The sequence below is a fragment of the Mycteria americana genome, chromosome 9 (assembly GCF_035582795.1).
Source record: "Mycteria americana isolate JAX WOST 10 ecotype Jacksonville Zoo and Gardens chromosome 9, USCA_MyAme_1.0, whole genome shotgun sequence".
Taxonomy (NCBI): Eukaryota; Metazoa; Chordata; class Aves; order Ciconiiformes; family Ciconiidae; genus Mycteria; species Mycteria americana.
The window spans coordinates 21,232,248-21,246,243 of record NC_134373.1 but is presented as its reverse complement, the minus strand read 5'-3'; the positions used below and the strand labels follow the sequence as shown (position 1 = coordinate 21,246,243).

General features: G+C 44.2%; 1 protein-coding gene across 2 annotated transcripts in view; it reads right to left on the bottom strand.

The window, feature by feature from the left end:
* TLK1 (tousled like kinase 1) overlaps positions 1-13,420 on the bottom strand; it is a 69,795-nt gene extending 56,375 nt beyond the window's left edge. Inside the window, exon 1 of one of the 2 annotated variants that reach the window (XM_075511265.1) lies at positions 13,200-13,420. Coding sequence is in view for 1 of the 2 variants with exons in the window: in XM_075511264.1 (XP_075367379.1) it covers positions 12,858-13,002 (145 nt within the window). In the remaining variant the exon portion in view is untranslated. Of the gene's footprint in view, positions 1-12,857 lie in introns of both variants that reach the window. The other variant, XM_075511264.1, reaches the window with a different exon arrangement.
* Positions 13,421-13,996: the final 576 nt, after the last annotated feature.

Genomic DNA, 13,996 nt, shown 5'->3' with positions numbered 1-13,996 from the left:
CATGCTGAGCAGGGCCATGCTACCTGCAAGATGGCTCACTACTTTTCTCTTGTAGGCACCCTGTCTAGAGAGAGGCTAGGTGGTGCTCAAAGAATTAGGCAACTAGATACTGTTCCTTAGGTTTGTGTGGGGTTTATTTTGGGTTTGTTTTTTTTAAATTTACAACTCAACCAGCAGCCTCTGAACTGATGAGACAATCCAAGCTTCACTGAATAGGGGAAGAAACTCATTTCCTCAAAGTCCCTTGTAGGGAGGAGCCTCTCAGAATACAGCTCTAAATAGATAAATTACACACACACAAAGCTGACATGTTAATGACTACACCTACATTTTCCTAGGACCTTGCAGCATTGCTCCCATTCTACAGATAGGGAAAAAATGAGACTTGTATGAAATCACACATGAATCAGTGAAAAACAAAGTTTAAGGCTAAGGGGAAAAAAATATTTTAAACTTTGTTCTCGTCCTTCTTACAGCACAGCTACAAATCCTGTTGATACCAACAGTATACATTAAATTCAGTTTTAACTTTGTGTACTGAACATTTTTAAAAATTCAGCACCCACACAGTTCACAGACAAAGAAACATCCTATGTAATCATCAGTCAAAAATTCTGTTTCAGTGTTGCTCAGCATTATCATTAAAGAAATCTGCATTACAGCTGTTTCTCCTATCCAGCGCTCATCGCCTAATTTTAAACCAGCTTTCTTTTCTGCTATACTATCACTTTCATTCAAGTTTTAGAAGAAAGAAGGGATTCTCATTCCTTTCAATACAGTCCCCTCCTGAGACTGCCCATCTTGCAGGCTGAGGGAAGAACAGACTTCATGGAACAAAGTCTGTGATCACATGAATAAAATTTCTAACACAAATGCAGTTAAAGCTCTGAGGGCAACCAGAAATTAGGAAAGGGCAAAGTTACAAGTCTTTGATACTGCAAATCGAAAAAAATAAATATTTTCAGGTATATATTCAAAACATATTTCAAAACACCAGTAAATATACTTATGTGCAATTAACATCATCCACCGTGTAGAAGTACCTGAACACTCAGCTGCATAGTACTTGTTGCCCTACAAAACTAACTACATTTCTTCTTAGTTAAAGATGCTTAGATAAGGACGCTACACTGGCTTCTGTGGACAACCGTGGCCATAATTTAAGCAAAACCAAGTGTGATGCAAGTTCTCTTCCCCAACTGACAGGAGATAAAGCAGGACTTCTCCTTAAAATAGCTCACACCAGAGGCAGGGGAGGACCATGAAATTCCTTGGATGGCTGAAGCGGGCTTCCCAGAGCCTACTTCCTACAGCCAATTTGAGAGAGACAGAACAGCCAGTGCTACCAGGAGGTAGCAGCACACTTTACCAACAGTTGACAAATTGGGATGCGTTCCACCTGGCGTACATTTAACACAAGTACTTCTACACTCCTGACTTTGGGGGTAACTAAACACCAAGCTAACCACATGGGAGATTTTTTAAAACTGAATAGATCAATCAACAAATCTATGATGGACTTAGAGGTGATCCAGAACCGAGCCAGGCTTACCTCCATCTGCTAAGAAAAGGCAGACAGTCCACATGAGAACAGTGTCTGTACAGTCAGACAAGGCTAAAGCCCTGATGAGTCTCCAGATGCATGGGGGTACCTGCCACACGCACCACACTCCCTCCCCCAGCCCGCTGCTTTAGCGGGCTATCTCAGTGACGAAAAGACAAGTGAAATTTAAGAACTAGTAAAAGCAACTGAATAAAAACACATCAGGAAGGAGAAAGTTTCACCAACAGCAGTTCCCAGGGAGAAAACAAAGGTCGAGTTGGAGGCCGTCCTCCTCGCCCTGCCCGTGCCCAGCAGGTGCCACCGCCGCTGGCAGGGCCGACGTGCACCACGCGTCCCCAGAGGTGGCAGCCGCGACTGTTGCCGATACCGCATTGCCACAGTTGATATGCACACGTGGTAAAGTCTACGCACAGGAAAACTTCTAAATGTAAGGTGGCGAATGCAAACACAAATGACTGAGTACACCATGCAGGTTTTGGGTTAGAAAAAAAATCAGTTTAGTCTCTAATGAAATCCTTTTACATCCCTAACAGCTAGTCACGCTACCTGTTTTGGTAGCTACCCGAATCACTAATTCCCTATTTTCATTTACTGCTTTCACATAACAAAATATTGTTCTGTGAGTACTACATGCTAACATGATTATTTACCAAATGAGAGAACTCGTACTCAAAATGTCTTATTTTCCCAGGAATAAACTCTTCCGCTCAGTATCTTTGGATCATTCATACAACCCCAAGATTCAATGACTCAATGGATGTAACAAAAAGCAACTGTAATGACCTGTCTTGACTTAAACCTAAAAAATTGAGGAATTTCCATTATTAAAGACTGAAAAAATACTACCAAAATCTATTATTTCCCAAAAATCCCTCATTTGGGCCTCTATCCACAACAATCTTAAAACTAGATTTCACCTTTTCTCAAGTGGTAACTGGTGGTGAGGCAGAATTTTGGCAGCCAAGATAAACCAACTTTCCTCTCTAGTCTTTCTAGACGCAGGCACCCACGGCTGCGAACTCCTAACTGCACAAAGCACTCGCCATTGCTGCCAGCTCTACAGCGGGAGAGCTCCCGTGCGGTGATGTGCCACAGGACACGAGAGGAGAGACTCCCGGCTACTTCCTTGCAAAAAACTGTGTCACCCAGTGCACCTCCAGCTGAGCGCAGGCAGTCAGTGCTTGAATGTCCAGAAGGTTCCTGCTTCTACGGCATCGACCTGCTCCCTTTACCAAAGACTACCCTCCCTCCAGCAAAATCAACGGCATGCACAAATGAAAGCTGAGCAAGGGGACGGCAATTGGAGGAGGAAAATGACAGTTTAGAGAAGCACGGGGGAAGCAGAAGAGCAGGACAAGACTGGAGGTCACCCTTGTGGCCCAGCACTGGCCAGGAAGGGAAACAGGCAGTGGGAGGAGGCAGGCCAAGGGACCTGGCCTAGGAGAGAGCACACACCCCACCCAGAGAGCCATAGGAATGGTGGCACACTGCCAAATTCTGCAACTTCTGACAGTACTGCTGCCTCATCGCTTGCTTCCCTTAGAAAGATGGGATTTCAAAGCTGCAAGAACAACAAAAAAAGTACAAAAAGCAGGTTATCTCTCCTTTTTTTTTTGTATGAACAAACTTGAAGAAAAAGAGAGATTTAAGGAAAACAGCAGGAAGGTGGTGTCAGACGCTGGCAGAGACTGGTGCCTGTTGTTTGCACTTCTCCAGAGGAGAAAAACAAGTGAAAGGCTCGGAGAGAACAGCACGTTGCGATTTAGCCAGGAGAACAAATCAGGTCAACTTTCAATCACACGACACTGGGGGGGGAGAATCACTATTAAGGTCATTTACTGGAAATTATTTTGTTGTTAGAGCTTCAATATTTCATTCCCAAATTATGATATATGTTGCAAGTATAACAATTAGGGAGAAAAAATACAAGAAATATAACATTAATATATAATCTAATGCACAACCAGACTCTGCTTTTCTGTGAACTCTACATGTTTCTATTCTTCTGTTTAAAACCAAACTGCAATATAAAAAGCTAAAACTCAAGATATGGCAAAACTAGCACAATTAATCTAGCAGGCAAATTTTGTATCATCTGCAATACTCATCAGCAGATTTAACAAAATGACATATTTCAAAAAAATGAAACAAGTTTTTAAGAAGTATGTAATAAGAGACAACAGAAATTGAGAACATTTTTACTAAAAAGCAGGTAAAGTTTTTGTGCAAGCTTAGCTTGTTTATGAGACTGCTATGGGGGATGGGGGATCCTAACAACATTAGTATTCCTAATGACTAAACAGCTCATCAAGACTCCACACACACATTTTGTGGATATATAAAAGTGTGTACATGCATGATATATAAAATTGCCTCTTCCTTAATACTAACCACTTGGATGTTCTGGACGTGAAAGCATGTATCAACCAAGGGACTGGGGGAAAAAAAAAAAAAATCTATGGATGCAGAATACAAATACCATCTAACAAGGAAGCAAAGACCATGATATTTGCCTTTCATAGTTTGAATACTGGTGTTACCACTCTTAGGCGTTATTAGTATCACAATCATTTAATAATACAATTTAATTGGAAAGAGGTAATATGCAATCTGATTATATAAGTAGAGGTAAATTAAATAGGCAATGAACTTCACAAAAAGCAATCACATACTGAAGCGACAACAGGCACAGCAAAAAGTGCTTTTTGTATCTCATTTTAAAATTCTAAACCTGCATCTTCAGGAATTACTTTTATTTGTATCCTATAGTAACTTTAAAATATAAAAATCCCACTCCTCACAATGGCTCTTCATAACACTAAATACAAAGGTACTATAACAAGAATTACTTCACTTTATTCAAAGTTAAAGCTTGTAGAAAACTTGCAAGATAGCCTTTTACCATAGTTCAGTACTGTGAATAAAACTACTGAAACTAAAATGCAACACTAATAATCAAAAAGTTACTAAAACATTTAACAAATACACAGCAGTGACCCCCAAACAACTGCCAGGTCAAGGAATAACTGCCTTAAAAAAGAAACAAAAACCAAATAAAAAAACTGATAAACCTACTCTTAGTAATCTATAACTACCACTACCACAACTAAAACAAAAAAAATTACTTTATGAAGATACATCTTTTAATACAACTTTTAACAGAACTGTTAAAAACAGACCATTACCCATCAAGACTAAAAGAATTTGCCAATAAATTAAGACCTCCAGCATAATACCTGCATAATACCTGCAAAATGTTTTCCTACATAAACTAAAATAATATTTGTAAAAGATAAAAAACCAAAGCTATTTCAAAGTTACTCTATTTTTCACCAAACAGCATATTTATTAAGAGAACTGGTTTCATTACAATCTTGTATGTGCCAATACGGTTGGTCTTTGCTGTAAATAAACATTTTAAATTATAATTCTGTATATAGTAATTTAAAAACACATGTTTCTACTGATGATAAAGAGAATATTATTAATACTGTGTGGATTTTATTTTCAATTGCTTTATAATTAAAATATCAGCTTATTAAAGAACACTACTCTCATCACTTTTACTAGGAATAAGCTAAGAAATAGCAAAGACTGCAACCTCCCTGAAGACCAAAATAGCTAGAAAGAGGGTATTAGGGCACAAAAAAAAAAGGCATTGGCTGAAGTACAGCTGCAAAATTTAGGACAAAACTGTGGAACCTATGAGAATGCAGCATTAACTAGAAAAAACAATACTTAACAAATACAGCTATGCAGTGTACAGGCCTGATTAGCCTAAGTCAGAGGAGTGAAAGAAAGAAGTATTAGAAATCCTACTTGTAGCATGATCTGAGTTTGTCTCCATAGAATCAAGAGGTCCAAGAGTTCAGTGCTTGAGAAGAGAAATGGGAAACACCTCTGCTGTTAAAGCTGCATGATCCCAAGGGCATCAGAGACCCACCGAGTGAAGACCAGGATCTAAATTATATTCTTTCAGATTTACAGGAGTTACGAAAAGCAACTTAAGTATTTATTTGTATATGTAACATTACTTTCCAATTTGTTGCCCTTACGTATATAGTTCAGAGGTTCTATTACTTACTAAAAAAATTAAAATTTGCAATCCACCAGAAGCTACAGCTGCAGGTCACAGTGCTTGAAGCATCTATATGCTTTGAGCTCAAGGTACAGTCATAAAATTAAATATCTAAAAGGCTGGGTGTATGTGACATCATACAATGGATTTTTCTAAAAGCATCAAGATTTCCTGTTATTCCTCAAAAAAGATACCTTTCTTCCTTTTCTCTTATAGGTATAGCTGTATTAGAAGTCCACAGAAAGGGAATCCAGTACTTGCCAATCTCCAAGTAATTATGGTCGGGCTTCATTTCCTGTAAAAGGCAGGAGTTTCTTACCACCATCTTCATCTCTTAAAATCTGAAGTGCAGAGTTCTTAAGGATGTTACAAAGAAAGCGCTGTGGCCTTTAAGTTTCCAGCCACTTAAAAATGTGCAGATATGATGAGGCAAGATACGTTGCCTAATGCTCCTGCTGCCACCTCTCAGCAAGCGGAGGCGGTCCCAGGGAATATGGACCTTCTCCGTAACGTTCGATTTTACGTAAAAGCTCCAGTAAATTAAGTTTCCCATTCCAAAGCGACCAGACTCCCGTCACACTTGTGTAATCATCCAACAACCCCTAGCCTTCCCCCTAAATCCTTGGAGGACATTTGTCGGCCTCAGAGCCTCTCCAGCTAACGCTAAAAAGGCCTTTTGAGCACAGGGTGGATAATTTTCCTTACTTGCCAATTTTAAAAATACGCTCCAGCGTTAAACGTTTAAGCTAAACTTGGAGCGATAAGAATCTATGGTGAGGTTTAAAGTTTATGATCTATTAAATTCATACAAGGGAAAAATACATTCAAACGATATAAACTTTAATGCTCTGCTGGCAGCCAAACCATCACATCGCTGGAAGACACTGTCGAGCCGAATTGGAGCTCTGAAGCACTCGACCAGCTTTTGCCAGCAACCGCTTCTGCCATTTTCGTTTGTTCAACCACTTCAACAGTTGGTTCACTCAAACTGCTAAAGAGCAACTGACAACTCGGAAAGCAGGAAAGCCTGCCTTTCTTTTCCAAATGATGAACAAGAAGGAACAGTGACTGGATTTGATCTATTAACTCCGAATCTCGCAAGGCATGGTGACCAGAAATAACTGACTCATTTCACGCACTACAGACAATTCTACTTAATCTGGTTTAAATGCAAAACACATTTGGATATATTTGTTTCTTCTTATGTATCTAGCACAATTAGGATTCATTTTATTTAGCTAATAAAGTTAGCTAAAAGCCATCTAAAGCATGGGGAATTATGTTTCTTAAACATTAAGAATCTAAGCTGCATAACTACTGAAATAAATGCATATAGATGCGTACCCTCCTGCGTAGCAAGAGGCATGATCAAATTAGACCAATTAGAATCAACTTTTCTTTAGGAAAAATAATTAAGCACAAATGCAAAATAAAATTAAAAACAATTATTTAATCAGGATTTCCTGCTCGCTGATTTAAGTCATGATTAAAATTAGTAATATAATCACTGTGATTTCAGTCAATCCCTCCAGCACGGACCCACCCCCGAAGGCTTGCACAGCCCTAGCCTTCCCCCGTCAATCTTCAGCACATCCAACCTCACTTAAGCCCTTCTGCTCCCCTCTTCTGGGACTATGTTTGACTGAGGTCGATTAAAGCTTACAAGCATTCATGTTCCCGCCACCTACCGCATCCTCTCCAAGGAAAGGCTGGTTGCCAGGATTTTTCTCCTGGCATATCCCGGCACTCTGCTCAGGAACGCAAGAAAGGAGTAAGACCACCAGAGAGAAGGTGCCTGAGAGGAAGCAGACCCTTAGTTTCTATCCCAAACAGAGCATCTCAATAAGGATGGAGTCAAGATGAAGGGAAATGTAGGATCCAAAATACCTTCTGATGGCTCACTAACCCTTCTCTACTGCTACCGAACTCGATCCTTAAGTAATGAACAAAGTGCAGTACTCGTCCCTTATTATCTTCAGCAACCATTAGAAGTTTTCCACTTGCAAGCCCACCTGAGAAACTGGGTTGTATTATGGTGGCCAGCTTCTGTTTTTATGGTGGCCAGCTTCTGTTTAACTGCTCTCCAGCAATCACAACTGGAACACTGGCATTCTCAACAGAAACCCTGACTACTCTTCTTGCGCTACCCACCTTCACCTCCACTCAGAGCAATTTGGCAAACCAAATTTTCCTTTTCCTCTTTTACAGTTTAAATACGCCAAGCCAAACAGAAAGAAGTTCATAAAGACAAAGCTGTTCTTCCCCCCGCCTTGTGTGCTTTTATGTTTTAGGGGAGCTACAGTTCAGGAAATACTCTACTGCATAAACACAATTTACTAGCTTAAACATTTTCTTGTGTAAAAAAACTCAGCACGGGGGCAAGAAATTCAGTACGGGAGTAATCCGGATTGGGAGCAAGTACTACTTCAAAACACCACCTTATATCAAGAATACAGAAAGCATAAACAATTATTTAAGCCTATTTAAGATTATTTCCATAATCTCCATTCTTCAGGTAGCAAAATTCTTCAGACCTAACTTTGACCGTGATGCACGCATATACAGTAGCCTTTCCCAGAAGTCCCAACAGTCAGTCCCAATGATTTTGCAATCATTTAGGATTACCAGGCTCTAAGAAAATCCAAAGGAATGTCAAGACTAATTGCAGACCAGAGTTATTACTAATAAGCAAGTTTACTTCAGCTTGCTGAAGAAAAAAATTTACTTGCTGAAAGAAAAAGCAAACAAGTAAAAAACGTATAGGAAAAAAAGAATGAGAGAAATAACAAGCTTTTTATTTGAATGGAGATAATAATAAATAAATATAGCCTGTCCTTAAAGATATTGATTCTCTCTCCATTTAAAATTGAATAGATTAATGGGAAATTCCATTCTAGGCAAGTTAAAACAGAATTAAAACAAAACAATCACCCAAGTACTAATTTGTTCTATTCTCTGCAGCACTTGCCTTTTAGAAAACCAGATTCAAACAAGGGCCCGTATTAAAAAAAAAAAAAAAGGTCATCTTTTCCAATTTCTCATTTGGGCATGCTATAAAAATCTCATAAGAATTTAGCATAAGCATCAGCTCACTATGAGAAACACATCTGCAACAACACCAGCAATAGCATCACAAGCCAGAATCTGCGCCTATCAGTGGAACAACATAAAGTCTTACACAACACCTGTTCATGCTACAGGCAGCCTAAATAACCTTTTATGATTGCTGTGCTCATCCAAAGTAAAAATATACCATCATCTTTAAACGCGAATTGTTCCCATTCTTCTCTGCTCCCACATAAACTGGCCAAATGCATAAAATTCTCAATCTACAGTTGAATGATAAAAAACAACAAACTTACTGAGAACTTACTGGTTAAGCAAATAAAGCAGCTGAATTTTTACACTACAAGCAAACAACAGAACAAAGCAACCCTGGAAGTTTTAATAAGATCAGGTAGCTTTCATGTTCATGGACTAAAATACTGTATATAGCATGTGTGACACAACCTGGCATCTAGAAACATTTTCTAGGCTGGAAACTTAAGGAGGAAATAAACTGTACCTTTATGCTCAGATGGACAACTACCATCACGTTTTAGGTAACAATAAATACAAACAGCATACATTTATCAAATTAAAAAGTCACCAACAAACTTTGCTACACCTACAACATTAGTTCTTCAGAGAGTGTCAAATATATGTCATGAGTTTATTTACCATTTTGTCATCATAGGTTAACTTGGGCTCAAATTTGAAAACTGAAATTTACCTTCCTGTCATGGTAATTCAAAGCTGTATTAGGCATTCTGTTTTACTTTTAGTAATGTGTTCAAAGCCGACAGCACACACAAAAAATAACTTGCAAAGCATCATGTTTGACTACCAGACACTGTGGCACTGCCCCCAACCTCAAGAGAAGCTATTCCAAGACACTCACATGTATCTGCCAAAATCTCTTCGTCTCTGTGCCTTGTCAGCAATGGTGTGAACATCCCCCATTCACAAAACAAGCACTTTCCAGCTATGTGCTTTGGTCTTTTTAGTCACACGCATAAAGTAGTCAAAAGTCAAAAAACTTCAAACATGAAGTTGTATAATTGCAATTACGTGAGCTGTGGCACAAGATTTAGCCACACAATCACATACTGTATGTAAAATAATACTGCATAACAGTCCTCCGAAATTCCTGATAGCATCTACTGCAGGGCTCTTAAATAAGTAACCACATATCCCACACATAAAGTTATTGGCATATAAAACAATTGACAACTACAGACATTTACAAGCTATACAGAAATGCAAACAAGAAACAGTTCTGGTACAATAAAAGTGTACAGATGCAATTGTATTCAAGCCCACCCCAGTCCTTTCATTTTAAAACCCTAAAACATAAATTCAAATCTATACAGCTAAGCCATGATGCCCCTGTAATTCAAGATATAGAAGATAACATCCAATGAAAAATGTTGCTCCAATGTTGTAGTGCATTTCAAAAAAGATTAATGATTTTCTTTAATTTCACCTGTATTTCCCAAGTAGACCCTTTTGATACTGACAAGGCATTACAATTTTTTTTAAATAACTCTGTGCTATAGTTATATACGCCAGAGCTTTTATTTTTGCTTTCTCCATATTAGAGCTTCAGAGAATATTTTTAGGACTTCCTGAATCAGGGTGCTGGGGGTTTCTGTTCCTAATAAATCAGAACCTTTAAAAGCCCATAGGAGAGATGTGGGCTCACGCCAAACTTTCACAGTGAATCACAGGTAAGGTCGGATAAACCACAGCACACGTGGGGCACTCAATGAAGGCCTGCGCATCCAAAGGCAACATGGGCATAACTGTCACAGAAGCCAACCAAAGGGATTTGAATCCACAAATGAGAAGGCCAGGCCGGGCCACAAGCTCAGCCCAAGCACCGAATGCACCGTATCTGGAAATATTACCCACTCAAAACCGGCACAGGCATTAGCAGCGATGCAGCTCTGATCCAGTATGGGCTGGCAGCCTCATGCACTGCTCCAAAGCTCATAACCTCTGTTAACATCACAAGGTATCACAAGTTCAGAATCGACGAGAGCACTAATTCCTATAAATACTCTGCACTGCAAATATTGCATGCTTCTTAGTTTGATCTGACATCATTCTTTCTCATATATAAGCCAATGTCTATGAACATACTGACATGTTTATATTTCAGAGCCTATTGCTTTCAGGCAAGATACTTCATTGTAGAATGTACATACATAAAGTAAGGTGTGCTGATAACATCCCACGAGCATGAACACAAAATATAAACCCAAGCATGGCTGGCAGCTTATGCTGATTTTCAAACAGAACTACCTAGTGAGGATGCACAATTATCACGACCCAGGAACACTGTGCAAATACAGTACATTATAGTACCAAGCAAACAACAGGGTTTTGATTACTCTGTAACCCCTGAATCTGTATTAGAGGATGTAAATTACAGTATCCAGAAAAATCCAACAGCATGAGTCACAAGAAAGAAAAAAGTAAAAAGCATCATCATCATCACCACGTTAAAAACTAATTTCACAAAAACGTTCTTCCTTGTCTAAATAGAGGTAGTCAAGAAACACCACTTTTCTTTAAAATAAATAGATATATAAGTTGTGCTGCAATAATCATTTCGGGCTCGTATGCTGGCTATCTGAAATACATCCAAAAATACCTCACGTATACACTCTATGTGAATATTACATGCACGCATATTCATAACAAGTGTTGCAATGCTGAAGAAACCTACTCTCGATAAACTTAAACTACATATTTGGCTGGTGGTTGTTGTTTTTGTAAGAGCTTCAGTTTCCCAGAGAAGACGAGCACAAAATGCCTGCCACTTTACTCTGCGTCTTTAACATATACCATAATTCCTTTCCAGGTATTTTCTAGAGCATTTCATGTCGATCTACCTGCAGGAGCGTGTGCAAAAGTGACACAGAGTGATACAAGTCTGACAACTACTGGCGTGGAAAATGGAGAAACACAGACTGCGTTATACGTTTTCAGGATGTCAAACCCCTGTTACCAAGTCCTTACATCGCTTATCAACCAAAAAAAAAAAAGCAAGCAAGCAAGCAGCTACAGGAAGACCTGAAAAACAAAGACTCAGACTCCCCATTTTCACTATTATTTCTATTTTAAGTTAGCAAGTTTCCTGCTTGGGCGATGACGTTTTGCAGGCTCTACAAAAAATGCTACATGGTATTCATTAAACTGGGGCAAATCAAGCAAAATTATACAACTGCTCGGTATGCAAGTATCCGTGTATAAAAGTTCTCCTCCGCCACTAACCGGTGTTCAGCAAGTAGTTATTTTAGCTAAAAGCACCGAGCAATTCACTAGCTGTATAACTGCTACATCTTGTGGCAATACATTTCAACGCAAGGAGGAAAACCAGACAATACCCGAAAGGGAATAACGAAGGGACTTGTTTGCTCATAACCTTCATACAGATATTCCCTGCAAACACCCACAACACCCTGCTGTCGCTGTCGGTGTAACACAAGAGGGGAGGAGCAGGGGAGGGAGGAGAAAAATATTATCATCTAAGGCGTGATGGAGGACAGGAGAAAGTTGCAGTCATTCCGTGGTGGCCGTAAAGCGCCCTGTCACTTCTGGCCGTAAAACCGGCCGCCCCCGAGGGCGCCTTCCCCACGGGGACGAACCCTCCGGTGTCGGCCCCTCTCTCCTCCCCACCTCCATGATGCCAAAAGTGCCCGACTCCCTCCATCCAGCAACAACGGCCGCATCCTCCGGCGCAGCACTTTTACTTTGCCGCTGGCAGAGGGGAACCGATTTCGGGGAGGACGCGGCGAGCGGCCGCCCGAGGAGAGCCGCCGCGGGAGGAGACGCGAGCGGCGGCGGGCGGACGGCCCGGGAGCCGAGGGAGCGCGGCCGATCCCCCTCCGCGGCCCGGCGGCAGGGGGGAACAACGAGGCGCCGCCGCGCTGACGAGCGGCGGCGGGAGGCGCGGGCGGGGGCGGCGGGGCCCCGTTCGCCCAGCACCCGAGGCTCCCCTCGCCGCCACCGGGCCCAGCGGTGACCCCGCGCCGCCGCCGCCGCCGGGGGCACCAGCCTCTCCCGCCGCCGCTCCCCGCCAGCCCGGGACCGGCCTCCGGCGGCGGCTGCCGGCGGCCCCTCCCCGAGGGCCCGGCCCCCCGCGCAGCCCCGCGGCGCGCTGGTTACCTTCCTTGGGCGGCTTGCCGGGCGGCGCGCCGTGGAGCTGGGAGGCCGCCGCCGCGGAGCAGCCCTGCAGGCTCGGTGGGGACGTGGAGAGCCGGGACCAAGATGGCGGCCCCTCCAAACTTCCACTGCTACTTTGGACACTCATCAAGCTACTTTCCTGGAGCCCGGCAGCCGCCGGGGGCGGCGGGGGAGGCGGCGCGGCGGGGGGACACCCAGCGCCGCGCTCATGGCCGGGGGGCCGGCCCGACACCGGCGCGGGGAGGCCGCCGGCGGGGAGCGGGCTCCGGAGGCAGGCGGGGCGCGGGAGAGACGGGGCGCGGGGCCAGCGCAACCTGCCCGCACCTCTGCACTGCGTCGCCGCCGCCGAGCAGCCGCCTGTGTCTGAGGCTAACCTTCCCCGCCGCCGCCGCTGCCGCTGCCGCCGGGGAGGGGAGGGGAGGGCGCAGGCGGGGAGGGGTCATGCGCAAACACGATCGCGAGCCGAGCGAGCGCCGCGCTCCGCCGGCGCCCAGCCGAGCCCAGCCGCGCCGTAGCCGCCCAGGGGGGGCGGGCGGGGAGCGGCGCCCCCCGCGCACGCACCTGCCCCGCGGCCCCGCCGCCCGGCGCGGCGCGGCCTGAGCACGCCGCCCGGCCCCTGCGCTGGGCCGGCCCGCGGCCGCCCGCCGGCTGACCCCCCCGTCCCCAGGCACGCCCGTCCCGCGGCGGCGACCTCCCTCCCCGCCACAGCGCGCACCTTCCGCGCCGCGGGCAGCGCCCCGCCGGCCGCCGCGGCGGGGCCGGAGGTGGCTCCCCCGAGGCCGCGGCGCTTCCCTCCGTCCAGGTCTCCGCGGCGGCCCGGTCCGCCCGCGCCGGAGCCCCCGCGGCGGCCGCCGCGCCTTCTCCCGCGCCCCGCCACCACGGCCATGGTGGCGGGGCGCGGGGGAAGGCGCGGCGGCCGCCGCGGGAGCGGAGCCCGTACGCGCCGCTGCCGGGGCCGGGGCCGCGCCGCCCGGCACGGGACCGCGCGGGGCGAGCCCACCCTGCTGCTGCGGTAAGTACGGGCAGTAACAGCGCGGCTGAACGGGGCACTTCCCGGCACGGTCTAGGTGAACGTTGTTTTTGCAGCTTTTCCTCCCGGCGCTGACAGGGGTCTGCCGCAT